General features: G+C 39.6%; 1 protein-coding gene across 3 annotated transcripts in view; it reads left to right on the forward strand.

The window, feature by feature from the left end:
• LOC122553537 (exocyst complex component 3-like) overlaps positions 1-27,940 on the forward strand; it is a 65,126-nt gene extending 37,186 nt beyond the window's left edge. For all 3 annotated transcript variants that reach the window (XM_043697471.2, XM_043697472.2, XM_087989789.1), the window contains 7 exons: positions 8,022-8,122; positions 13,743-13,823; positions 20,637-20,760; positions 20,836-20,958; positions 21,063-21,218; positions 24,881-24,999; positions 25,925-27,940. In XM_043697471.2, the coding sequence (XP_043553406.2) occupies positions 8,022-8,122; positions 13,743-13,823; positions 20,637-20,760; positions 20,836-20,958; positions 21,063-21,218; positions 24,881-24,999; positions 25,925-26,099 (879 nt within the window). In that variant the 3' untranslated portion in view covers positions 26,100-27,940. The remainder of the gene's footprint in view (positions 1-8,021; positions 8,123-13,742; positions 13,824-20,636; positions 20,761-20,835; positions 20,959-21,062; positions 21,219-24,880; positions 25,000-25,924) is intronic.
• Positions 27,941-27,964: the final 24 nt, after the last annotated feature.

Here is a 27,964-nt window from a genome sequence, read left to right on the forward strand (position 1 = left end):
TTAGAATAGAGGAAGCTGCGAGTGACTTAATGCAGGCATATAAAATAATGAGAGATTTGGACAGAGTAGACAAGGAAGACCTGGTTCCCTGAGTGGAGGGGTCAGTTAGCACTGCACAGATTTAGAAAGAATGGAAGAAGGCTTAGAGGGACCTGGAGGAAAATCTTTCACCCACACTGTGGTAGATGTCAGGAAATTGCTGCCCTGTTTGGTAATCAAGGTAAAACACCAACCTAGTTTTAAGAAGAATCTGAATCTGAAGGTGAAGAGCTGTAACACTCAATATTACAGGCCAGGTGATATCAAGTGGGGTTGGAGCAAGTGGCTAATCTATTCAGCTGGCACAAACATGATGGACTGACTAGTCTCTTGAAGAAATAACAAAGAGGATTGATGAGGGCAGAGCGGTGGATGTGATCCATATGGACTTCAGTAAGGCATTCAACAAGGTTCCCCATAGACTGATCAGCAAGGTTAGATCTCATGGAATACAGGGGGAACTAGCCATTTGGATACAGACCTGGCCCAAAGGTAAAGGACAGAGGGTGGTGGTGGAGGGTTGCTTTTCAGACTGGAGGTCTGTGACCATGGAATGCCACAAGAATAGGTGCATGGCACACTACTTACCATCATTAATATAAATGATTTGCATGTGAACATTAGGAGATTTGTTAATAAGTTTGCAGATGACACCAATATTAGACGTGCAATGAAGGTTATCTCAGAGTACAACAATCAGATGGGCCAATGGGCTGAGGAGTGACGGATGGAGTTTAATTTTGATAAATACGAGGTGCTGCATTTTGGAGTGCAGGTTCATAGATCCTTGAAAGTAGAGTTGCAGGTAGATAGGATAGTGAAGAAGATATTTGGTATGCTTTCCTTTATTGGTCAGAGCATTGAGTACAGGAGTTGGGCGGTCATGTTGCAGCTGGACAGGACTTTGGTTAGACCACTGTTGGAATATTGAGCGCAATTCTGGTCTCCTTCCTATTGGAAAGATTTGTGAAACTTGAAAGGGCTCAGTAAAGATTTACAAGGATGTTGCCAGGTTTGGATGATTTGAGCTATAGGGAGAGGTTGAATAGACTGGGGGTGTCCTCCCTGGAGCACTGGAGGCTGAGGGGGGGGGTGGCCTTTATGGAGGTTTATAAAATCATGAGGGGCATGGCTAGGATAAAAAGACAATGGCATTTCCCTGGTGTGGAAGAGTGCAGAACAAGAGGGCATAGGTTCAAGGTGAGAGGGAAAAGATACGAGAGGGAAAAGATACAAAAGGGACCTAAGAGACAACCTTTTCACGCAGAGAGTGATAAGTTTATGGAATGAGCTGCCAGAGGAAGTGGTGGAGGCTGGTACAATTGGAGTGTTTAAAAGGCATCAGGTATCTGAATAGGAAGGATTTAGAGGAATATGGGCCAAGTGCTGGAAAATGGGAGTAGATTATGTTGGGATATCTGTTGGCATGGATAAGTTGGACCAAAATGTCTGTTTCCATGCTGTACATCTCTATGACTCTATGACTAATAGGGTCCTTTGCAGCCATATGTGTAGCTTCTGGTATGGGCATTTACACCACACTGCAAGTCTGACTGACAGTCCTAAATTATCTCAACAAAATTCTTCACATGCTCAGGAAAATATTGAGCAAATCTTGGCCCTTGCAGAATCAACAAGGTAATGCATGGCTTAGAAGGGTGGAAGCTGAGAAATTATTTCTGTTAGGCGGGGATACTAGGTATCATGGGCACAGCCTTAGGATTAGAGGGGATCAATTTAGAACAGAAATGAGAAGACATTTCTTCAGCACAAGAGTGGTGGGCCTGTAGAATTCATTGCCATGGAGCACAGTGGAGGCGGAGGCGTTAAATGTCTTCAAGACAGAGGTTAATAAATTCTTAATCTCACAAGGAATTAAGGGATACTGGGAGAGTGCGGGTAAGTGGAGTTGAAATACCCATCAGCCATGATTGATTGGCAGAGTGGACTCAATGAGCCGAATGGCCTTCCTTCCACTCCTATTTCTTATGGTCTTACGGTCTAACGTTTCTATGATGGCGCTTGAAAAATCTTCTTCACTTCCTGACAGATTTTCTGCTTCGTCTTCCTAGCCAAAGTGAAAAATAGAATTTGGATGAGCTTGTAGTTTGTCACACGTACTTTTAAATATTTAAGGAAATACACTCTCTGAAAAAGGGCTTAACTCATAAGGAGCTTTAGTAACTGTGGCTCTGTTTGACAAGTTTAGTCTCACTCCCTTCCTATCCTGAGCGATGTCAGGTGGCTAACTGTGGCAGTGCAGTGTGGTGGGAACACACTCTACTTCACACCAAGCCCTCTTTCAGCCACTGATTGTTCACTTGCTCTGACTATTCACATTGTCCACCTCTAAGGCCGGACTCACTCGATGAGGGCTTTCACATTACTTTGTGGATCCCACGAAAGTCTCTGTTGCCTCCCAGCAGTCCACAGGCCTTTGTTTTGGGCACTGCTGTTTTAAATACATCTGTGGATACTTTTTGACTTGCTTAGTTCCTTATTCATTCAAATAGATTTCTCAGATATGACTTGTCTTTTTACATTAATGGATCTCTCTAATCAGCTCAAATTTACCTTAGTTACTTGGAAACTCTTTTCTTAATTTAAATATTTCAATAACTTTCCTGCAACAAATGTTAGACTAATTACACTATTTTCCTGATTTGTCCCTCTCGCCATTTTACAATAATGGAGCTATGTTTGCTACAATTTTCTGGCCTAAGTCTTAAACTGAGAGAAATTCAGAAAATTGTGGCAAAAGACCAACAATATTTTCACCCATTTCTCAAAATAAAAACTCAGCTGGGTGTCAGTCATCAGGCCCTGGTCATTTTCTGACTTTAGTGCTGTTTTATTTTTGAATATGGTTTCATTGCTCACATTGACTTCAGTAAGTTCTATAATCTCTGAATTGTTACAGTGGTGAAGGCAGCCATTCAGCTCAGCATATCAGTGCCAGTTCCCCCGATATGAAATTTGCTTAGTGTCACTCAACTGTCTTCTCCTCATAGCCCTGCGCACACTCTTCCTTTTTGGATAAAAGTCTAATTTTCTTTGATCAAACCTCCACTCTCTCGGGCAGTGTGTTTCAGATGCTGAACCATGTTTTCATGGTGCCTTTGCTTCTTTTACCAATTATTTTAAATCTATGCTGCCTTTTCCCAATCCTTTCTCAAGAGAATATTTTCTCCCATTATACTCTGTCCAGGCCCTCTGGTGGAATCTTCTATTATTCAGGTTAAAATGGATGTGAAAGTTCAATTATCCCAGCCTGTGGTTATCATCTTGACATATTTGGGATCAGAGTTGATAAAGGCTACTTGAACCTGGGCTGCAGGTAAACATTACGTTTTATTGAACATTGTCTTCTATGTACAGGAAAAGGCTTTTCACAAGCATAGTACCATCTCTCCATAGTCCAATTTGTCAAGTAATCCTGCACCACAGATGTAGACCACTCTTATTTACATAATTAGACATTTACATATTTATTTACATATGACATTAATACTTTACACTGCACCTCTACCCAAATGTGTGACTTCATCGCTGGTTTACAAAGAGAATTGTTGTTGTGGTTTCACAAGTCTACCTGATCATGTTCATTGCTCTCCGAGGAGTTGGAGAATCAAAACTTGCCAAGTTTTCTTTGAGATTCTGTAGACTAATGTGTGAGTTTTCAGGTAATACCAGTTCATCATTTCAGGGTTTCTGAATAACTGATCTATTCTGTTGAAGATCTCCTCCTTGGCTCAGGTCTTGATGAGACCACATCTTGTTGTGTTTCCATCTTTGGTCTCCTTTTCCTAAGAAATGCTGCTCGGTAATAGAGGTGTGCAACGAAGTTTTACTAGACTGATTCCTGGGTGGACTTCACCAGTTTCCTCAGTTTCCCTCCCCCACCTTACCCCAGTTCCAAACTTCCAGCTCAGTGCCATCCTCATGATCTTTCCCACCTGTCAATCTTCCTTCCCACCTATCTGCTCCACCCTCCTCTCTGACCTATCACCTTTACCCCTTCCTCCAGCCAACTATTGCACTCCCAGCCCCACCCCCTCCCATTTATCTCTACACCCCTGAGGCTTCCAGCCTCATTCCTGATGAAGGGCTCCTGCCCGAAACGTCGATTTTCCTGCTCCTCAGATGCTGCCTGACCTGTGCATTTCCAGCACCACTGTATTCTTGATTCCTGGGATTGCAAGGCTGATGTATGAAGCAAAATTGAATTGAGTAGGATTAAATTCACTGGTATTTGGAAGAATGAGGGGGGAGATTACTCCCAGGGTTATGAGCTAGTGAGGGCAGGAATAGGAGGATAAAGCAAATGAATGCATGGCTGAGGAGTTGGTGAATGGGAGAAGGATTCACATTTTGGGATCATTGGAAGCTTTTTGGGGGTAGAAGTGACCTGTACAAGAAGGACTGATTGCACCTATATTGGAAGGGGACTAATATACTGGCAGGGAGATTTGCGAGAGCTGCTCAGGACTTAGACTAGTAAGATGGGGGGTGGGACGCAAGGAGATCGGAAAGATTTCAATCCGAGACTGGTACAGTTGAGAAAAGAAGTGAGTCAGACAGTCATGGGAGGCAGGGACAAAGCACAGAACAAGGTAGGACTGATAAATTAAACTGCATTTATTTCAATGCGAGAGGCCTAACCGGGAAGGCAGATGAACTCAGGGCATAGATCGGAACATGGGACTGGGATATCATAGTGATTACAGAAATGTGGCTCAGGGATGGACAGCTTAATGTTCCAGGATACAAATGCTATAGGAAGGACAGAAAGGGAGGCAAGAGAGGAGGGGGAGTGGCGTTTTTGATAAGGAATAGCATTATTGCTGTCGTGAGGGAGGATATTCTCAGAAATACATCCAGGGAAGTTATTTGGGTGTAACGGAGAAATAAGAAAGGGACGATCACCTTATTGAGATTATATTATACACCCCCTAATAGTCAAAGAGAAATTGAGAAACAAATTTGTAAGTGTTATCTGTAAGAATAATAGGATGGTTATGATCGGGGATTTTAACTTTCCAAACATAGACTGGGACTGCCATAGTGTTAAGGGTTTAGATGGAGAGGAATTTAAGTGTGTACAAGACAATTTTCTGATTCAGTATGTGGATGTAGCTACTACAGAAGGTGCAAAACATGACCTACTCTGGGGAAATAAGGCCCAGGACCTGATCAGATGTACCCTAGAACTCTGTGGGAAACAAGGGAAGTAATTGCTGGGGCTATTGCTGAGATATTTGTCTCATCGATAGTCAGATGAAAGGTGCCAGAAGACTGGAGGTTGGCTAATGTGATGCCACTGTTTAAGAAAGGTGGTAAGGAGAAGCCAGGGAACTATAGACCAGTGAGCCTGACGTCTGTGGTGGGCAAGTTGTTGGAGGGAATCCTGAGGAACAAGATTTACAAGTATTTGGAAAGACAAGGACTGATTAGGGATAGTTAACATGGCTCTGTGCGTATGAAATCGTGTCTGACAAACTTGATTGAGTTTTTTGAAGATGTAACAAAGAGGATTGATGAGGGCAGAGTGGTGGATGTGATATTTGTGGACTTCCGTAAGGCATTCGACAAGGTTCCCCATGGGAGACTGGTTAGCAAGGTTAGATCTCATGGAATACAGGGAGAACTAGCCATTTGTACACAGAACTGGTTCATTGGTAGAAGACAGAGGTTGGTGGTGGAGGGTTGCTTATCAGACTGGAGGCCTGTGACCAAGCGGAGTGCCACAAGGATCAGTGCTGGGTCCACTACTTATCATCATTTATATAAATGATTTGGATGTGAGCATAAAAGGTATAGTTAGTAAGTTTGCAAATGATACCAAAATTGGAGATGTAGTGGACAGTGAAGAAGGTTACCTCCGATTACAACAGGATCTGGACCAGATGGGCCAATGGGAAGGACGCCACTTTGACTGAGACAACACATCCATCCTAGGACAAGCCAAACAAAGACACGCATGAGAATTTCTGGAAGCGTGGCATTCCAACCGGAACTCTATCAACAAACACATCGAGTTAGACCCCATCTACCACCCCCTGAGAAAAGGAACAGGAAGTGACTTCACTACAGGAAATGACATCACCAACCCAAAGAAACCCAAACGTATAAATAGAAAGCAGGAATTATCAGCAGTGTTTTGCCTGAGGCCCACTGAAGATGTAACCTAGTACGGGGACAAAACGTCTGGAAATGAACCTTCCAGCTCAGCAAGCAAACCTATATCCAACAGATTGACCTGATTGCTGAGACCATTTGTAAGACTTGTTTTATCTATTTCTGCCATTGATGCATAACCTGATAGCTTGCAATCAATTGCACTTTGCTCATGAATATGTTTATAATGTTGACTTTGTGTTTTAGAGAGTAGAAGATCCACTAAGATAGTTTAGTGCTTGTTTTGTTTGATTCTTTTTTTATTTTATATAGTAGTAATTTTTGTGTTGAATCTCATGGTTTCATTCTTCCAGTAAATAATGAAATTTCAGGTTTCTTATTTTCTAAAAAAGTTGTTATTGATTATAAGAAGGTCAAGGCACTTCACAGGAACATTTATAAAACAAAGTGGGACAAAGAACTATGTGAGGTAGTGGTGTGAAAAGTAATCAAAGTTTGGGCTGGGCACATTAGGGTGGCAAGGTGGTTTGGTGGTTAGCACTGTTGCCACACACGCCAGGGACCTGGATTTGATTCCAGCCTCTGGTGACTGTCTGTGTGGAGTTTGCATATTCTCCCATATCCTCTCAATGGTTTCTTCCTATAGTCCAAAAATGTGCAGGTTAAGTGGACTGGCCATGCTAAATTTCCTAGAGTGTCCAGGGATATGCAGGCTAGGTGGATTAGCCATGGGAAATGCAGGGTAGGGGGTTGGGTCTGGGTGGGGATGGTCTTTGGAGTGTTGGTGTGGAGCTGGTGGGCCAAATAGCCTGCATCCACTTGGGAGGTTCTAAGATTCTGTTCTGTGTGTGGTTTAAGAGGTGCCTCAAAGGAGAATAGTGAGTTGCAGAGTCAGAGAGGTATAGGAAGAATACTCCTGAGCTTGAGCCTTTATAACTGAAGGCACAGGTGCCAATGGTAGATTAAGTATTGTTAGAAATGGAAGATCATCTAAAATTGGAGACCAGATGTATCAGTGAGCCTCTGTAGAGGGTACAATGTGGGAGATGGTACAGACAAGGATTTGAGTTAAAAAATGAGCTGAGACAGGGATGAAGTTGAGAAAATAACATGTGACAACAACCCACAACTACGACAACTAACACCTGAGCTACAAATGTTTATGCAAACCTTGAACAGCAGTTCCAACTAGAACTTTCAAGTTCTTTTTTGTTTTTGTTTTGTTTTCCTTTTTTAAAACTTTAAGGTGAAGGAAAGTAATAAAAGTCTACAGCATAAAAAAGGGCCATTTGGCCCATCAAGTTTGCGCTGATTGAAAACAACCACCTGACCCATTTTCCAACCTAATCATGTGAGCCATGATCTTTTAATGGTGGAGCAGGTTCAAGGGGCTGAACAGCCTACTCCTGTTTCTGTTTGTTATGGTTTTGTAGTCACTTGGCCCATAGTTTTGGCATCACAAGTATACATCTTAATATTAAAATGTTATCAACATGTCTGCCTCTACTGCCCTTACAGGCATCATGGCCTGGTTTCCCATCATCTTCACATCTCTTGTAAACATCCCACCTCTTAGCTTAAACTTCTGCCTCCTGTCATTGATCCCTCCACCAAAGGGAAATGTTTCTTAGATGGAATTCATCCTTGAAGATGCTGACAATTCACCCTAATGTCAGCACAATAAGAGTGGGTCTGGTATCTTGTATAGTAGTCACCACTTACTCACTGATCTCGTGAATCATTACATTATATACGTTTTGTAAATTTAGTCAGCTCTATTAAGGTAAATAAAGTATGAATGTACAATAATTGTAATGTCATTCCTGAATAATTTTATTTTGCAGATGGTTTATGAATGTCTGAAAAACGTAGACCACATCAGCAAAAAACTGAAGGGCAAAGCTTTACATATCTGCTTTGATGAATTAGAAAATTTAATACACTGGTAATTTTTATACTAACATTGTAGTCTGTTTTAGAGTCATTTGTTTTATAGTGTTGATGGCACTGGAGATTTTGTACCAGAATCACTTAATTTTTCCAAGCGAAACAGCATTGATTAAAGTGCATGGCTATTAAACCAGTATGAAAGTAGAAGTTGTTCCACAGGAAATAAATCAAATGTACAAACAAAGGAACAAGGGGAAGGAACAGGCCTTTTAGCCCCTTAAGCTTGCTGTCCTATTTAAAAATATCATAGCTGCTCTGATTGTAACCACAAGTCAATTCTGCTACTTACCTCTGATTAACTTTTTCATCCCCTTGCTTACCAGGGATCTATTAACCTCTGCCATACAAATGTTCTCAAAGGTTCTGCTTCCACCACCTTTTCAGGAAAAGTGTTCCAAAGACATTCTACCTATGAGAAAAAAATTTATCACATTACTGTTTTAAATAGTTGGCCTCTTTAGTTTTAGACAGTGACCCCTAGTTGCCTATTCTTCCAGAAGAGAAAACATTGTCTCCATATCGAACTTGCCAAGACTTCTCGGATCTTGTATGTTTCAAGCAAGTTGCTCCTTACTTGAATGCAAGTTTATCCTGTCCAAAACAAAAACTCAGTGCTGAAGGAATTCAGCATCTATAAAGAGAGAAACAAAATTAATATGACTCACTGAAAGAAGGGTTTTATATAGGTCTCAAAAGCGAAACCCGTTTTGATGTCCACAAATTTTGCCAGAGCACCTATGTTTCTCCAACATTCTTTTTGTTCCTGATCCCCAGCATCTGCAGTATTTTGTTTATTTTATCCAACCCTTCCTCCGAGGATAACACATTCAATCCTTCTCTGACTTTCCATGCATTTACGTGCTTTTTCATATAAGGAGACCAATACTCTACATAATGCTCCAACTGTCATCTCATCAATGCCATAAATAACTGAAGTCCAAACTAACCTTGCAAAAAAATTCTATTAGCTTTCCTAATTATTTACTGTATCTGCATACTAGCTTTTTGCAATTTGCAGATCCCTGTGTGTCTCAGCTGTGCAAACTCTCACTATTTAAATAATATACTTTATTATTCTACCTGCCAAAATGGACAGTTTCTCATTTTCACGCATTATACTCTATTTGCCACATTTTTGCCCAGTCACTTTTTTTTTTAGATTAGATTACTTAGTGTGGAAACAGGCCCTTTGGCCCAACAAGTCCACACCGACCCGCCGAAAAGCAACCCACCCAGACCCATTCCCCTACATTTACCCCTTCAACTAACACTATGGGCAATTTAGCATGGCCAATTCACCTAGCCTGCACATTTGTTTTTGGACTATGGGAGGAAACCAGAGCACCCAGAGGAAACCCACGTAGACACTGGGAGAATGTGCAAACTCCACACAGACAGTTGCCTGAGGTGGGAATTGAACCTGGGTCGCTGGCGCTGTGAGGCAGCAGTGCTAGCCACCATGCCGCCCCGAAACCTATCTATATCATTTGTAGCCTCGTATGTCCACTCCAAAACTTATCTCTTTTTATCTTCCTTTTCATTACCTACCTTTTGTTTCATCAGTAAATTTGTCAACTGTACATTCCATCAATTCATCCAAATCAGTTTTAGGAATTATAAGTAGTTAAGGTTCCAGCACTAATCCGAATGGAACACCATTCATTGCAATCTCCCATCCTGAAAAAGGTCAGTTTTTGCCCACTCTCTAGTTGGCTAACAGTAAGCAATCTTCAATCCATCCCAATATTCTGTGCTCCTACACCATAAAGTTTTATTTTCTGCAATAATTTTTGATGTGGCACTTCATCAAATGCTTTCTGGAAATCTAAGTACATTTACAGTTCCCCTGTGTCCACAGGACATGTTATTTCCTCAAAGTACTCCAATTTGGTAAATTATGAATTTTCCAGTGCGAAAGCACATTGACTCTGCCTGATTACGTTGAATTTATCTAAAGCCCCTGCTATAACTTCTTTCAATGTAGCCTCTAACATTTTTCTCTTGTCAGATGTTAAGCCAACTGGCTTGGAGTTTCCTGGTTTCTGTCTTTTTTCCCTTTTTTAGAATTGAACTATTATAAAATGTATTTCTATTATAAAAATATAAACTAACTAAATAAATTATCTTCCAATCTAATCGGCCCTTGCCCAAATAAAGGTTAAATCTTTCAGCCCTGTCACTGACTGATTTTATATCTGTGTTAGCTGTGCAGCCAGGAACATAAGGAATCTTAATTATCCTCATTGAAAAGTTTTCAGTCCTAGTCTGCATGCTTTCAATCTTTTTATCATTTTTGTTACTCATCTTTTGAAAATAATGTAAGGTCATAAATAATGAAATGCCGTGCCATTCAGTATTTCCTTTCATTCAAAGTGGTAGGAGGCTACAACTTCAAGTTGCAGGTCAGAGGAAGAATCCTTCATCGCATTTAATAAAAAAAAAATTTGAATTTATACTTGAGGTGCCATAACACCTGTAAAACCAAGAGCTGCAAAGTGGGATTATTTGGGTCTTTTTCAGTTGACATAAGCACAGTAAGCAATTAGCTTCCGTGTATTCTATAAATATTACTTTATTTTTGGGTGTAAATTTATCGCTGTTAACAGGGTATTTGGTCATTTAGTCTTTATCAATGTTTATGCTTTATGTGAGCCTCCTATCCTACTTCAACCTTGCAAGTCATTCTGTTACAATGCACGATTCATCAGCACAAATTGGCTATTACGTGATTGATGAATTGTGGACGTTGTTTGGGTAATGCAAACTTTCTACTGAAAGGATATAGTGATTTTCTATTAGCAGTCTTTTACAGGATGATTTTCCATAGCAGTTTTCATAACGTGATTTCCTATAGCACAAGGTTGCAGATGAACACAACCGCCATGTTACAGCAGGACAACCTGTATCTACATAATTTGGAGATGCCGGTATTGGACTGGGGTGTACAAAGTTAAAAATCACACAACACCAAGTTGTAGTTCAACAGGTTTAATTGGAAGCACTAGCTTTTGGAGCACTGCTCCTTTATCAGGTGGTTGTGGAGTACACAATTGTAGGACACAGAATTTATAGCAAAAGTTTACAGTGTGATGTAACTGAAATTATACATTGAAAAATACCTTGATTGTTTGTTAAGTCTCTCATCTGTTAGAATGACCATGTTAGTTTCACTTCTTTCATACGTAAATCACAAAACTTTTTTTAAAAGTTACCTTCTTAGGTTAACTGTAACAATTGGTGTCAGCCCAGATAAGATGTTGAAGGTGTTAGCCCCCTGTGTTCTGTTGTCTGTGCCATAATGTTTAAACTGATTCTAATCTAAAAAATGAGTTCAGAGTCTTGCATGGATTCATGCAGTTTTTGAGCAAAGTACATTGTAAATCTGCAAGTACAAATTCAACCCACAAACGTGTTTTTTTTTTGTGTGTGTGTCTGTCTCTGTCTGTCTGTTTGTGAGAGAGAGTGTATATGTGTATGTGTGAGTATAAAGGGATCTAAGTCTGTGTGTGTATGTAGGAGTCTCTGTGTGTGTGTGTATAGTGCAATGATGGTCACCTGTAGTGTGACATGAACCTAAGGTCCCGGTTGAGGCCCTCCCTATGGGTACCGAACTTAGCTGTCAGCCTCTGCTCAGCCAATTTTCGCTGCTTCCTGTCCCGAAGTCCGCCTTGGAGGATGGTCACCTGAAGGTCCAAGGTTGAATGTTCTGGACTGCTGAAGTGTTCTCCAAGTAGAATGGAACACTCCTATCTGTTGATTGTTGTCCGGTGCCCATTCATCCGTTGCCATAGCCTCTGCTTGGTTTCACCAATGTACCATGCCTCGGGGCATCCTTGTCTGCAGTGTATGAGATAGACAACGTTGGCTGAGTCACATGAGTACCTGCCAAGCACAAGGTGGGAGGTGTCCCCACGCGTAATGGTGGTATCCATGTTCACACTCTGACACATCTTGCAGTGCCTGCCATGACAGGGTTGTATGGAGTTGTCCTGAAAGCCGGGCAGTTTGCTATGGACAATGATCTGTTTGAGGTTTGGTGGTTTAAAGGCGAGCAGTGGAGGTGTGGGGAAGGTCTCGGCGAGGTGCTCATCCTCATTGATAATGTGTTGCAGGTTGTGAAGAACATGGTGTAGTTTTTCAGCTCCTGGGAAGTACTGGACAACAAAGGGTACCCTGTCAGCTGCAGCACGTGTCTGTCTCCTGAGGAGGTCATTACGGTTCCTTGCTGTGGCACGTCGGAACTGGCAGTCGATGAGTTGCGCATCGTACCCCGTTCTTCCAGGCATCCCTGAGTACTTCCAGGTGCCCGTCATGTTCCTCCTCATCTGAACAGATCCAGTGTACATGTAGGGCTTGTCCATAGGGGATGGCTGTTTTAATGTTTTGGGTGGAAACTGGAGAAGTGCAGCATTATAAGGTTGTCTGTGGGCTTGCGGTAAAGTGTGGTGCTGAGGTGCCCATCCTTGATGGAGATGCATGTGTCCAAGAATGAGACAGATAGTAGAGAATAGTCCATGGTGAGTTTGATGGTGGGATGAAACTTGTTGATATCACTGTGTATATTTATCAGTGACTCCTCGTCATGGGTCCAGAAAAAGAAAATGTTGTTAATGTATCTGGTGCATAATGTTGATTGGAGGTCCTGCATAGATAAGAAGTCTTGTTTGAACCTGTGCATGAAGATGTTGGTAAATGTGGTCTCACTCACTCATTCACTCTCGCACATCCTCACTCACTCACTCTCATACATCCTCACTCTTACACATCCACAGTCTCTCTCAGATACTCTCAACATTACACTCACACACACATATACACTCTCTCACAGACACTCCCAACTCCACCCCCACCCAAACACAGACACACACACACACAAACTTTGTGGCACAGACAACAGAACACAGGGGGCTAACACCTTCAACATCTTATCTGGGCTAACCTGAGTTAACCTGAGAATGTAATTTTCAAAAAAGGTTTTGTGATTTACATTTTGAAAATAGTGAAACTATCATGATCATTCTAACAGATGAGAGACTTAACAAACAATCAAAATATTTTTCAATGTATAATTTCAGTTACTTCACACTGAAAACTTTTGCTATTAATTCTGTGTCTTACAATTGTGTACTCCACAACTACCTGATGAAGGAGCAGCGCTCTGAAAGCTAGTGCTTCCAATTAAACCTTTTGGACTATAACCTGCTGGTGTGTGATATTTTTTAATTATCTTGTTAGCATTATCAACAACAGCTTTTATTTAGATAACGCTTTCAGTACAATAAAATATCCTAAGGCAGTCCACAGGAGTGCTTCAACCAACATGTAACACTGTTTGGAAATGGGATATAAAAATAGATTCAGGAATTTTACCCTTTCCATATTTACCTTTGGCAAGTGATTCCACTATTAGAAGTATTCAATTTAATCTCTTGTTTACACTTTTGATGTCACCATTGAGAATTAAGTATGCTGGTAAATTGGGACTTGGTTAAATTTGGAGTAATTATTTATGGAGGGGTAAATTATTATATGTTGGAGTAAATGTTTTATTATTTAAAATACCACACTTTATTTTCATTACGATTAAACAGACTAATTTTGATTTATTTTTCAAGCTATCATCAGGACCTCGTAATGAGCAAGCCAAATGTAGTGCCTGTTTTGGTGGTAGGCCTCAACACCTGTATTGATTTGAGGTAATTTATTCTAATGACTGACTGACTGATTATTAAAGAGCATAAATAACATTATATTTCTGTTAGTATCATTCTTGAAATCTGGAATTAAGAGTCTATTGATCACCATGAATCCATTGTCAATTGTCGAAAAAGCCCATCTGGTTCACTCATGTCCTTTAGGGAAGAAAACTGCAATCTTTACCTGGTCTGGTCTACATGTGACTCCAGATCCACAACAACATGGCTGACTCTTAATCACCCTCTGGGCAATTAGGGATGGGCAATAAATACTGGCTCAGCTAGCAACGCCCACATCCCATGAATGAATAAAAAATAAGGAAGAGTTAGAATGCCAAAATAATTCATTTTCAATTAACTGCTTTGAAATGTAGCTGCTGTTCCAGTGTACAAATGGATCTAAACAAAGAGTGAGAAAATGCCCCAGTACTTTGGGCTCTTTTTTAATGATTATTGATCATTAGAAAACTGGTAGAATTCCCTTCCTCCTCGTCAGATAATAACTGTTGGATCTTTTATGTCCAACTGGACCTTAATGTAACACTATGTTAGTCTTGCATTAAATTGTCAGCCCTGAAAATGTTCTGAAGGCTTCAGGGACACGTTAGGCACTGGAGTGGACCAGCACCTTCAGCATGCTCTGCCATTCAATTAAATGTGGTCTGCAACTTAATTCTGTCTACCTATTGCCCAATACATTAACTGTGAATTACTCTACATGGAAGAGTTTCAAATTTCAACTACCCTTTTGGTATTTTTTCGGCGGCCGTTGGAGGGGGAGGAGCAACAGCAATGGCCAGTGCCCTGACAGGAAAGTAAACTTTGTAAATATAAAAACTTGTCTCGGACGTTTCAGGTATATATTTTGGCAGCAGCTGAATCCCGAGACACTATATGTGTAGTGTCTCCCACCTACCCTCCACCTCTAACCAAAAAAAGGACTCTCGTGTTGCTAAAGTAAGGTGTTTGAATTGATATTTCTTGTGTATCGGTGATTAATTAAAAGTTTACTATTAGTTGGTTAATTGAATAAGACGACAGAGAAGTACTAGAAATTATTTAAGTCATATATTTGTATAATTAATTAAATAAGTAGAGCTGGCTGGACAGGTGATGTGCTGGAGCTGTATGATGTGGGAGCGGGCTGATCCCATTGTGAACGGCAGTGACAACATCTGCAGCAAGTGTTCATTGTTGGAAGAACTCCGGATCAGAATTGATGATCTGGAATCTGAGCTTCAAACACTGCGGCACACCCGGAAGAGTTACATGGACGCTTTGTTTCAGAAGACAGTCACACCCGGCAGATTATGTAATTCAAATTCAGTTAATGATCAGGAACAACAGAGTATAATTGTAAGTGAGGCAGGTAGGGGGATTCTGAGTTCAGGAGTGGAAGAGCCTCCACACTTGATCTTGTCCAACAGGTGTGAGATTTTTGTTCCCTGTATGGATGAAGAAAAGGGCTGTGGACAGGATGAGCCAGCTGACCACTGCACCATAGTGCAGACGGCCATTTAAGAGGGGGTAGCAAAAAGACAAGTAGGGATATAGGGGATTCAGGGGACACTGGATTCTATAATTTGGGGAACATGTAGTATCTTTTGTGAGCAGGATTGGGAGTCCCGCATGGTGTGTTGCCTGTCTGGTGTCAGGGTGCAGGACATCTCTGACCGGCTTGAAAGGATATTGGAGCGGGAGTGAGAGGATCCAGTTGTTGTGGTCCATGTTGGCACTAATGACATAGGCAAAGCTAGGAAGGAGGACCTGTTTGGGGAGTATCAAGCACTAGAAAGGAAATTGAAGAAAATATCCTCGAGGTCATAATCTCTGGATTACTGCCCGAGTCACGTGCAAATTGGAATAGGGAGAAGAAAATTAGAGAAGTAAACACATGGCTAAGAGATTGGTGTGGGAAAGAGGGATTCCATTTCATGGGACATTGGGATCAGTTTTGCCACCGGGGCAATCTGCACCAATGAGACGGTCTCCACCTGAACCAATATGGAACCAGTGTTCTGGCCAAAAGGATTAATAGGGTGGTCACTAGGACTTTAAACTTGAGTCTGGGGGGAAGGGAAAGGGAAAGCAACATGGAGTATGGAGTCAAGTAGAAAGATAAGCAGCAGGTTAGCATGTGTGAAGGGTTTAAGTCCGAGGCAGACTAGGAATGAAGCAAAAAGGAAGAATAACCTAGGACATATTACAAGAGGTGATGGAAATGATGAGGATAAGAAAATTAGCATTAAGGCACTTTACCTGAATGCTCGTAGTATTCGTAGCAAAGTAGATGAATTACTGGGGCAAATCATCGTGAATGACAGGCAGTTAAACATCCAAGGATTTACAATTTATTGAAAAGACATGGAGGTGGGCAGAGGGGGCAAGGTTGCCTTGTTAGTTAAGAATGAAATTAAATCTATGGCACTGAATGACATAGGGTCAGATGATGTGGAGTCTGTGTGGGTGGAGTTGAGGAACCACAAAGGCAAAAAAACCATAATGGGAGTTACGTACAGATCTCCCAGCAGTGGTCAGGACCAGGGGCACAAGATATACCAGTAAATAGATACGGCACGTCAGAAAGGCAAGGTCATGGTGATTATGGGGGACTTCAATATGCAAATTGACTGGGTGAATAATGTTGCAGGTGAATACAAAGAAAGGGAATTCATGGAATGCTTACAGGATGGCTTTTTGGAACAGCTTGTGATGGAGCCCACAAGGGAACAGGCTATTCTGGTCTTAGTGCTATGTAATGAGGCAGACTTTATAAAAGATCTTAAAGTAAGGGAATACATAGGAGGCAGTGATCATAATATGGTAGAGTTCAATCTGCAGTTTGAAAGAGAGAAGGCAAAATCGGATGTAATGGTGTCACAGTTAAATAAAGGTAATTACAAGGGCACGAGAGAGGAACTGACAAAAATCAACTGGAAGTAGAGCCTAGTGGGGAAGACAGTAGAGCAACAATGGTAGGCATTTCTGTGTGCAATTGAGGACACAGTACAGAGGTTCATCCAAAAGAAAAGAAAGATTATCCTGGGGGAATTAGACAGCTGTGGTTGACAAAGGAAGTCAGGAAATGTATCAAAGAAAAAGAGAGAGCCTATAAAGTGGCCAAGAAAGTTGGGAAGACTACAAAAACAAACAGAGGATAACAAAGAGTAAAATAAGGAAGGAGAGGATCAAATATGAAAGTAAGCTAGCCAGTAATGTTAGAAATTATAGTAAAAGTTTCTTTCAGTACATAAAAAACAAACGAAAGACAAAAGTAGAAATAGAGCAGCTCCAAATTGATGTCGGAAAGCTAGTGATGGGAGATAAGGAAATAGCTGCAGAACTTAATAAATACTTTGTGTCAGTCTTCACAGTGGAAGGCATGAGTAATATCCCAACAATTAAGGAGAGTCAAGGGGCAGAGTTGAGTATGGTAGCCATTACAAAAGAAGAAGTGCTAGAACAGCTAAAAGGTCTAAAAATTGATAAATCTCCTGGACCCGATAGGCGGCATCCTCGAGTTCTGAGGAAAGTCGCTGAAGAAATAGAGGAGGCGTTGGTTGTAATCTTTCAAAGATCGCTGGAATCAGGGAAAGTGCCAGATGATTCGAAAACCGATGTTGTAACCCCCCCCCCCCTTGTTCAAGAAAGGATCAAGACAAAAGATGGAAAATTATAGGCCAATTAGCCTAACCTCGGTTGTAGGTAAAATTCTAGAATCCATCATTAAGGATGAGATTTCTAAATTCTTGGAAGTGCAGGGTCAGATTAGAACAAATCAGCATGGATTTAGTAAGAGGAGATTGTGCCCGACAAACCTGTTTGAATTCTTTGAAGAGGCAAAAGGCCTTTGATAAGGTGCCTCATGGGAGGCTGCTGAGTAAGGAGAGGGCCCTTGGTGTTTGAGGTGAGTTACTGGTATGGATTGAGGATTGGCTGTCTGACAGAAGGCAGACAGTTGGGATAAAAGGTTCTTTTTCGGAATGGCAGCTGGTGACAAGTGGTGTCCCGTAGGGTTCAGTGTTGGGGCCACAGCTGTTCACTTTATATATTAATGACCTGGGTAAAGGGACTGGGGGCATTCTGATAAAGTTCACCGATGTTACGAAGTTAGGCAGACAGGCAGGTAGTTCTGAGGAGAGAGGGAGGCTGCAGAAAGATTTAGACAGTTTAGGAGAGTGGTCCAAGAAATGGCTGATGAAATTCAATGTGAGTAAATGCGAGGTCTTACACTTTGGAAAAAAGAATACAGGAATGGACTATTTTCTAAACTGTGAGAAAATTCATAAAGCCAAAATACAAAGGGATCTGGGAGTGCTAGACCAGGATTCTCTAAAGGTTAAGTTGCTGGTTGAGTCTGTGATTAAGAAAGCAAATGTATTGTTGTCACTTATCTCAAGAGGGTTGGAATATAAAAGCAGTGATGTACTACTGAGACTTTATAAAGCTCTGATTAGGCGTCATTTAGAATACAGTGTCCAGTTTTGGGCCCCACACCTCAGGAAGGACATTCCAGCATCGGAGCGTGTCCACCGGAGATTGACACGGATGATCCCTGGAATGGTAGGCCTAACATTAAATGAATGGCTGAGGATCCTGGGATTGTATTAATTAGAGTTTTGAAGGTTGAGGGGAGATCTGATAGAAACTTACTAGATAATGCATGGCTTGGAAAGGGTGGACACTGGGAATTTGTTTCCATTAGTGGGGATACTAGAACCCATGGGCACAGCCTTAAAATTAAAGGGGCTCAATTTAAAATGGAAATGAGACATTTCTTCAGCCTGAGAGTGGTGGGCCTGTGGAATTCATTGCGATGGAGTGCAGTGGAGGGCGGAACATTAAATGTCTTCAAGGCAGAAATTGATACATTCTTAATCTCTCAACGAATTCAGGGATACGGGGAGAATGCGGGTAAGTGGCACTGAAATGCCCATCAGCCATGATTGAATGGCGAAATGGACTCTATGGGCCAACTGGCCTTACTTCCACTCCTATGTCTTATGGTATAAAAGTGTTTCCCAGTTTCATTCCTCAAATGACTAGTTGTAATTTTTAATTTGTGCTACCTATCCCTATACTTCTGGACCAGAGGAAATAGTTTGTTCATGACTTCCTTTCTTCCCCTTAAAGCTCGGTATTCTAAACTGAAGAGGATATAATCCTGTTCGTGAAATCTTTCCTTGCAAGGGCGTTTGGAGCCCCTGAACCCTTGTGGTAAACCTTCTCAGCATTTGGTTCAAAGACACTAAATATCCTCTTTTGAGGTGTGGACCCCGAAACTATGTGTGTGTGTCATCTAACAGGGCGTTGTATAGCTGCCATATGACTTTTACAGCCTTTGCATTTTAGTCTTCTTGACATAAAAACAAACATTCCATCAGTCTTTTTGATTATTTTATGTACCTTTTCATGACATATTAATTATCTGATTTCACGGACCCTCCCGTAACTTTTGTGTTTCATTATTTCTAGTTTTTATTTCAGCATTTAGAAGAGGCTTTGTTTTATTCTTTATAGGTCCAAAGTAAATAAACTGACAGCTTCCTGCATTAAAATTAATTTTACACAATTGTCCCATTCATTGGATCTATCAGTGTTTCTTTATTAATTTTATGCTTTTGTCTATACTGCTTACAATGGCACCTATTGTATCGTTAGAGTGTTTGAATATGGCTTTTTATTTCAGCATACAAGTTATCAATAAATGTGTTGAATAGTTGAGATCCTAACACATTTTTACAGGATGCCACTTATAACTTCCTGCCAGTTTGAGTACCTACACATTATGTCTACTCTTCCCTGTCACTCAAAAGATTTCGTCATCTGATTAGCAATTTGGCGTAAAGTCCATAAACTACACCACTTACTCTTGTTTATGGGGTACATAAATCAAATGGCACTTTGAGGTCCGTATGAAGAGCATCCTTGGACATTCCTCTATCCACTGCTTTAGTCACCTCTTCAAAAAATTCAGTTAAGTTTGGCAGGTATATCCTAGTCTCTGTATAATACCTAGAGTCGAGCTTAATCTTTTCGTTTCATCCCTGGGATGCAAGTATTGCTATAGAGGCCAACAATAATCATCATTATTTAATTGTGTTTGAGTAGATATGGGTAGGCCACCTTTTTGAACAGCTGCCATCTATGTGATGTGATATACCCACAGTGTCATTGGGTGTGCACTTCAGCATTCAGCAACAGTGAAGGAATGGAGATATTGTTGAAAGAGAGGATGGTGTGAGAATTACTAAGGAACTTCTTGTTCCCCTACACCTGCTACTCCTGCCTTCTAGAAGACGGTGGTTGCAAGTTTGGAAGGTGCTGTTAAAGGAGCCTTGGCAAGGTGCTGCAAAGCATCTTGCAGATGGTGCTAATGGCCTTATTGCGCCAATGCTGGAGGGAGTGAATGTTTGTGTTAGATGGGTTGTCATTGCAGTCGATTGTGTTGTCCTGGATGGTTTCAAGCATCTTTAGTGCAGTTAAAGTTACACAGTGCAGAATTCCCAGCTTCTGACCTACTGTTCCATTCATCTGCATCTATCAAATCACAGTTTAATCTCAAACAAAAGCAATATATCATATGTGATGGTAAAAGCAGCAGAAAGGCTAAGGAAAATCTAGCCTAGTGTTGTAACACAATGTACACTCCAGGTGGCACTCAAAATCATTGGAAACAGCTAAAACTGAAAAAAGACTATCTAAAGCATTCTATATTTTATTCACCCCACCCATCGACTGTTTTCTAATACATAGTAAGAATTTGGTATATTAAAAATGATAACTATCTTTATCTTCCTTCTGTTCCACCAGAGAAAATGTAGAGAAACTGAAGCAGGACAATGATGTACATGCCAACAAAATAGAAAAGACATTAAACAATGTTGTGAAACAACTCAATAACAGTATCTCAAATGAAATTTTGCTTCAGTTGAAGGTATGTTGAGATTTGTGTTTTTAAATCGTTTAATCAGGAAGAATATTCAACTGAAATGGACATTTTATTCTCCAGCTTTGTTTTAAGAAGTTAATCACAAAGAAGTGGCTGACCAATAGTGAGGATTTTAATCAGATAATAAGCATTGCTGAAAAGTACTGTGAGGAGTTCAAGAAAATGAAACCAGCCAATTACCAGGTATACTGTTTATAGTTCTTAGATCAAGCACTTAAATTTTTAATATTGCAAAAACAATGGCTATTAATAATAAATGAAAAATAATTATTGCTTTTAATTAAAAGGTTTTGATATCTGGTATCCACTATCAGTTTGTTAAAGAATACATTGCACAAATCATGAAACAACGCTTTAACTGCAAATCATCTAAGGAGCGTGACAAAGCAGCAAATAAAATCAAGGAAGAACTTGAGACAATAAATAAGATGTATGAAGAACATGTAAGTAATATAAATGTTTTTGTTTTGTTGACTATGTGCAGCAAACACTGGCTTATCTTAAACTTAGTTTCCCCTGGGGAGCCAAACCTCTTCAAGCATTATTCACCAACTGTGTACAGATTAATTTATGTTTCATCTTTATTTTCTTTAGAAGTTGAACATTTCTTCAGACCTTCATACCAGTCATAAATATCACAATGACCCTGTGTGCCATATTTCATGTTCTTTGCATGTTTAAAATATACTTTTTTATCCAGAATATCTTTGCACTGTACTGAGAAGTAACAAAAAACCTTTAAGGTCAGCATTCAGATATTTTCTTAAACAATAACTCATGACACAGAAGTTTTCACATTTAGTGTGGTTAACCAGTTAAATGTTTCATTGGTCCCTTGAAAGAAACAAAAGTTTCTTTCCTTGAGGGAAGTAATCTATAGGTCCCCAAACAGTTGTCACGCAATAGGGCACAGGATAAACCAAAAATACTGGGGGCTTGTAAGAAAGGTATGGCAACAATCGTGGGTGATTTTAATATGCATATAGACTGGATTAATCAAATTGACATGGATAGCCTCAAGAGAGAATTTATTCAATGTATTAAAGACTGTGTTTCTTAGAGCAATATGGTTTAGAACCAACCAAATAGCAGCCTGTTCTGGATTTGGTATTGTAATGTGTTGGAATTAATTAATCTAATTGTAATGGATCTTATAAGGAAGAGTGATCATAGCATGCTAGAATTTAAAATTCAATTCAAGGTCAAGAAACTAGAGTCCAACATTATCATTCTGCAGTTAACTAAAGGTAATTCCCTAGACATGAGGACATATTTGGCCCAAGTACTCTGGACAGGAAAACTAAAAGGTAGGACAGGGTTAATGAGCAGTGGCATTTGTTTAAGGAAATACTCAACTGCCCCCAGCTAAATCTATATTCCAGAACGGAAAAAAAAAGTTTGTAAGCAGGAAAAAAGATCATCCATAGCTAAGCAAAAAAGTTTTTTGACTTATTATAAAGACAAAATCTAAGGTATACCATATTGTAAAGTCAAGTGGCAGGCTGGAAGATCCAGAAACTTTTAAAGATCAACAAAGAGTAACTGAAAAAAACTAATAAAAAGAATGAAGGTGAATTATGAAAGAAAACGAGCACAAGATATGAAAACAGATAACAAACGCTTTGATAAATAACATTTCCTTTTAAGGTGTGCAGCTTCGAGTGAATGTTGGTCCCTTAAAGGACAAGTCTGGGGAGTTAATAATGGAAAACACAAATGGCAGGGGCACAACATTAGTAGTTTCTGTCAGTTTTCATGGTAGAGAACACTGAAAAAATCTCAGCAGTATCAGATAATGCGGAGGTTAAAGAAAAGGCGGAACTTAAAACAATCACAATCATTAGGTGAAAAGGTACTGAGAAAATTATTGGGAGTAAAGGCAACCAAGTCCCCAGACCCTGATGGCCTGTGTCATTAGCTTACAAATGTTTCTATTGCTGTGGTGATTTTTTTTAACATTGTTTTCAGCTCTCTCCTGTCATATATGTTCTTGCAGAGTTTTAGGACCAAATAATTTAGACAAGTTCCAGTTCAGAGGGTCAGAAAGTTTATTTTTAAAAAATAAAGCTTTAGGAAACATTTCTAGAGTTTTGTTTGTGTTTCTAGTTTTTGATGATTCTGTGAAATTCTTGAATAGAGTTGCATGGACAGAGCAGTGTTAATGAGGACAGAATATAATTAAACTAGATTATCTTGGAGGAAGTTCATACAGTCACATCCTAGAAATATCGGGATAAAACTCTGAAAAGAATTTGAAACTGCGTTTAAACTGATGCGTATAATAACCAGAAATACATTATCAGAGGTTTCAATCAGAGGATTTAACACATAGTTACGTTAACATAATCAAGGTGTTAGGAAAAGACTTTGTTTTCCTCTGATGTGATGTCTGTAAAGGTTGCCTTTGGGTACTGTATAAGGGATATCTTTGAATTTATAAAGATTTTCTGGGCTAAATGACATTATACTGCACCATGTAATGTCCTGTCCTGAATTTATGTTATAAGTAAATAACTTGGTTTATTGTGTTTTATCTTCATCTCCTTTGCTAAATAAATTTGTTTTATTTTAAAATAAAATTTGTGTGCTCTGCTTGTAAGAGAGGACTTCATTAATAATAAAACATCATAAAATATAATTCATCAAGTTGGGTTTCAGTCTGGCATCTGACATGTTCAATAATACCATCAGCTAGGATCATAATATGTTAAATCCATTTATATTCTCCATCTCATTCATGTGAAAAATTTGTCTTTCTCCTTTCTTTTAAGCAACAGATGTTCAGTTAACTGAATTAGAAATGATTAATTAATAGCACTTAAATTAGACATAGTTAGTTTATTTCATTTATTCACTATTCCTTCTCATTATGATCCCAGCTAATGGTAACACTGAACAAGTTGGATCCCAGAGTAAAATTAAATAATATTTGTTTTTATATTTCTTTTACAGTAGAGGTTAGTGACTAAACCTGTTCACAAGATGTTACCAAAATAAAACAGCATAACTTTTAACAGAAGCATATAAAAGTTTACTGCACAAAAAGAAAAACTTATGAACTATATTTACAAGAACTAGCTAAAATCATCTGATTAGAAATATCAAAAGTTTTAACCCTCCTACCCCAACAACACATTTAGAGACCCAGCGGTCAATGACTGCATTGTAGGATGTCTTTCTGTCTTGCACCTCCACAAATGTTGGCTTTTGCAATTTTATTCTAAGCAACTCAGGATCCCACCTCCAGTCCTGTCCTCAATTGTTTGAAGACTTCTACTAAGAGTACTTCTGCTGTTTATAAATCTCTGTCACCTAAACTTGTTTCAGTTCCTCTTCCTCTTCCAGATTAAAACTCAAGTCAGCAAAAACCTTTATATTGTATGTACCTCCTTGGAGGGTGGGGTTATGCAAGACATTCAGGTAAACATTTTTTGGGATGCTATTTTTAGCTTGCTGATCAAAGTAACTTTCTGATCTCTATATTTAAAAAAAACAAGACTGATATTAATTAACCAAAAATTTATTCTTTAATACACTTTAAAACCCAAGTTGTCAAGTAATAAAAATGTATCATAAGCCTCTGTCACATAGCCTTATTTGAAATTTGCTAATTTTATGTACTACTTTTTTGGTTTGTTTTTCTGTAAAATCCTGATATTAGTGGATTCCTGAATTTAACTTGAAAGCCTGATGAAAGGTATAGCTTACAAAAAGTTTTTTGTTTTAGGAAACACATCTGCAAATATTGGCAAGCCCAAAAGTGCATGTCAGAAATTCCAAAGAGCAGTGTCAGACATGTGAGGCAAAATGTGGAAATCACTGCAGATTTTGTCATTAAAGTAACAGAAATATGTTTCGGAGAATAATCAAAAAAGGTTTTAAAAATGGTTTAATTAGCCAAACAGCACTGTTTTTCTGTGACAAGTTCTGGTATATTCTAAAAATGTAGATGCACATCATATTGGTTAAGGACTGCAGAAATTACTAGCTTGTAACTTTTAATATCACCAGTCATTAATAAAGGATAGATAAACTTATAAGGTGCATCAGTATAGGTAATATATTTTCAATTATCAGACTAATGAAGTAAATCTCTGTTTTCAAGGGAAGTACTGCTTCGTGGCTTTTGCCTATAACCCAAGAGTTGCCCGATTTTATTGGTTCAAACGAAAGTGAACTTGAGACAAAACTGAACACGTTATATATGGACTATCCAGATATTGGGTAAGTTGTTGTGCTTAGTATTAGATTTATCTAGATATACTTTTAACACTCTTGAGGGTTTCATGGAGTGGGGGGTAGTGTTGAATTCCATCCCACTGAATCTCACCTTCTGGGGATGCTAAGTAAGTTGAGACCCAACCTGTCAAACGACGACTGTTCCATGACCATTATCTCTTGGCAGGGTGTTAACTGATTCAGGCCAAGACTTGCCGACCAAATGGTCTGTTCAATTGACAGACAGTTATGTAGTCCCAGCAGCACTAGATTTGAGTAGTTGCTAGTGTGGAGATTGCATACAGTCCAGAGCTAATTGAAGCCAATGTACAACTAAGTATGAACTATCATGCGATCCGGCTGGCAGTCCCCAGCAAGTGGATTTGCACATCTTTGGACTGTGGAAGAAAACCCACGCAGACACGGGGCGAAAGTGAAAACTGCACACAGTTGTCTGAGGGTAGAACCAAAGCCGGGTCCCTAGTGCTGTGAGGCAGAGGACTAACACTGAGCCACCATGCAGCCCTGGTTACTATAATTTTCTTGAGTTCTTTCCACTCGCCAACTTTCAATTCCTGATTTGCTGTTTCCATCATGCTACCTTAGCCACTTCCTTTTTCTCTTTGCATTTGCTCTTGGTTGCTAAGTTGAAACTGAGCTCACTACTATTATCTCTCTGCTCATTAAATGCTTCCCTTTTGACCTTCCCTTAATCTCTTTCATCTCTACACTATTTTTACCCCTCTTTTCCTCACCACTCAACCCAATTCCTACTCCACTATACCTTAGTTTCCTTTACTCCTGCTGTTACCTACTTGAATTTGTTGTGAACTGTTATCCTTTGTACTTGTGCATTTCAGCCAAATATTTATCAATAATCTTTTAGTCTATGAAAATGTTTTTCTAATGTCTGCATTTCTCTAATTTACAGTGAAAAACATCTTTTAGCTCTTCTTCATTTTCGTGGAATCTTGAGAGGGAAAAAGAAAAGCAATTTAATTAAGTATTTCAACCAACTGGTAAAAGAATCAGAAGACTCCATAACACTAACCCACCCACTTTTTGAAGACATTAAATTTGACGGACAACTAAACTGCATGTCTTAATTAACCTGAGAGTTTAAACGTATTTTGAACTGACCAAGCATCTTTGGGCACAATGTATTTAATATACATGCCTCCAATATATAGTGGCTATGTTGATTTAAAAGTTTCAGTTATTTACTTATTTTAAAATCTGTGGGTCCACTGTCCACACTTCTCTTTGCTATTGGTCTTAAAACATTGATTACATTGACGTGATTTAATTTGCATTCAAACTGCCTCTATATGTTAATAAGAGAGTCAGTTTTGTTGAAAGGTAGGATTTGAACATTTTGGTATCTTGATTCTATAGTAATGAATTCTGTCAGATAGCAAAGAAAGTTGAAAGCCTCCGAACGAATTCCATACCCTTTGCCTGCTGGGGAAATAAACAAAATTCTGGTCATGCACCATTCTCTTTTATAAGGAATCATCGACCGTTTCTGTTCCAATATTATTGAGTGCAACTACTAAGAGGAGTACGGGCTAGTCCAGAAATAGGGACATCTGTGGAAAAACAGAATCAGAGGAAGATCTTAAGCTTTAATTCACTTCAGGTCACTTAACTTAAGCAAAACTTCACCTTTGTTATTGAGACCACAAACCTTGATAATTGGTGATGTGAACTGATGGAAGTATGTTTGACCTTCATTTGAGATTACAGTCTTCTTTCATCCAACTTTAAATGGAAGCTGTTGCAGCAAAAATGAAATTTTGTCTGCAGTACATAATTGGGTTCCTTCGTTCACGTAATGGTAACTTTGATGTTAAAATAAGATGCAATTGAAAGAATAACATTTAGGTGCAGCACCAAGTAACATCATAAATTTTCTATAATTTGCTTAACACTGTTAAACAAAAGTCCTCTAGTGACTAAGTAAAACTTAATGCAGAAACAAAGGAAATATTCAGATGAATAATTTTGGTCAAAGAGATGGTTTAAGGGCCAGCAGTGAGGATGCGGAGAGTTATATCGGATGATTCTGATACGCTTGATCTATTTTACTAGTACTTTCGAGATATATTTCTTACTTTATGTCAGAGGCTGTGGGGTGACCTTAGAAGTTTACAAAATTTTGAAGGGCATGGATAGGATAAACAGACAAAGTCTTTTCCCTGGGGTGGGGAGTCCAGAACTAGAGAGCATAAGTTTAGGGTGAGAGGGGAAAGATAGAAGAGATCTAAGGGGCAACTTGTTCACACAGAGGGTGGTATGTGTATGGGATGAGCTGCCAGAGGAAGTGGTGGAGGCTGGTACAATTGCAACATTTAAAAGGCATTTCGATGGGTATATGAATAGGAAGGGTTTGAAAGTAAATGGGCCGGGTGCTGGTAGGTGAGACTAGATTGGGTTGGGATATCTGGTCAGCATGGATGGGTTGGACCGAAGGGTCTGTTTCCATGCTGTACGTCTCTGACTGTATTACTCTATGTCTAACAATCTCCGTTTTAAAATGTGAAATATCCAGCACGGTCAGGCTTCCAGACTTGCATCCTTTGTGTCAAGAAAAAAGCTTCCATCTTGTCTCAGTCTCACTTCACCTATTAGTCCATCTCAAATAGTAATTAGTCTGAAGCCAGCAGAATGATGAACCAAAAGCACTGACCGACAGCACAGTAGAAATCTGTTATTTAGGCATTAAAGAAAATAGAAAGGTTTGTGAAGGTTTGTAGGTCAGGTTGAGGTTTAGGGTGTAGGTTTGCTCGCTGAGCTGTAGGTTTGATATCCAGACGTTTCATTACCTGGCTAGGTAACATCATCAGTGGCAACCTCCAAGTGAAGCGAAGCTGTTGTCTCCTGCTTTCTATTTATATGTTTGTCCTGGATGGGGTTCCTGGGGTTTGTGGTGATGTCATTTCCTGTTCGTTTTCAGAGGGGTTGATAGATG

Source organism: Chiloscyllium plagiosum, unplaced genomic scaffold (genome assembly GCF_037043375.1).
Source record: "Chiloscyllium plagiosum isolate Xiang-an unplaced genomic scaffold, Cpla_swu_hap1 HiC_scaffold_8, whole genome shotgun sequence".
In the NCBI taxonomy this organism is placed as follows: domain Eukaryota; kingdom Metazoa; phylum Chordata; class Chondrichthyes; order Orectolobiformes; family Hemiscylliidae; genus Chiloscyllium; species Chiloscyllium plagiosum.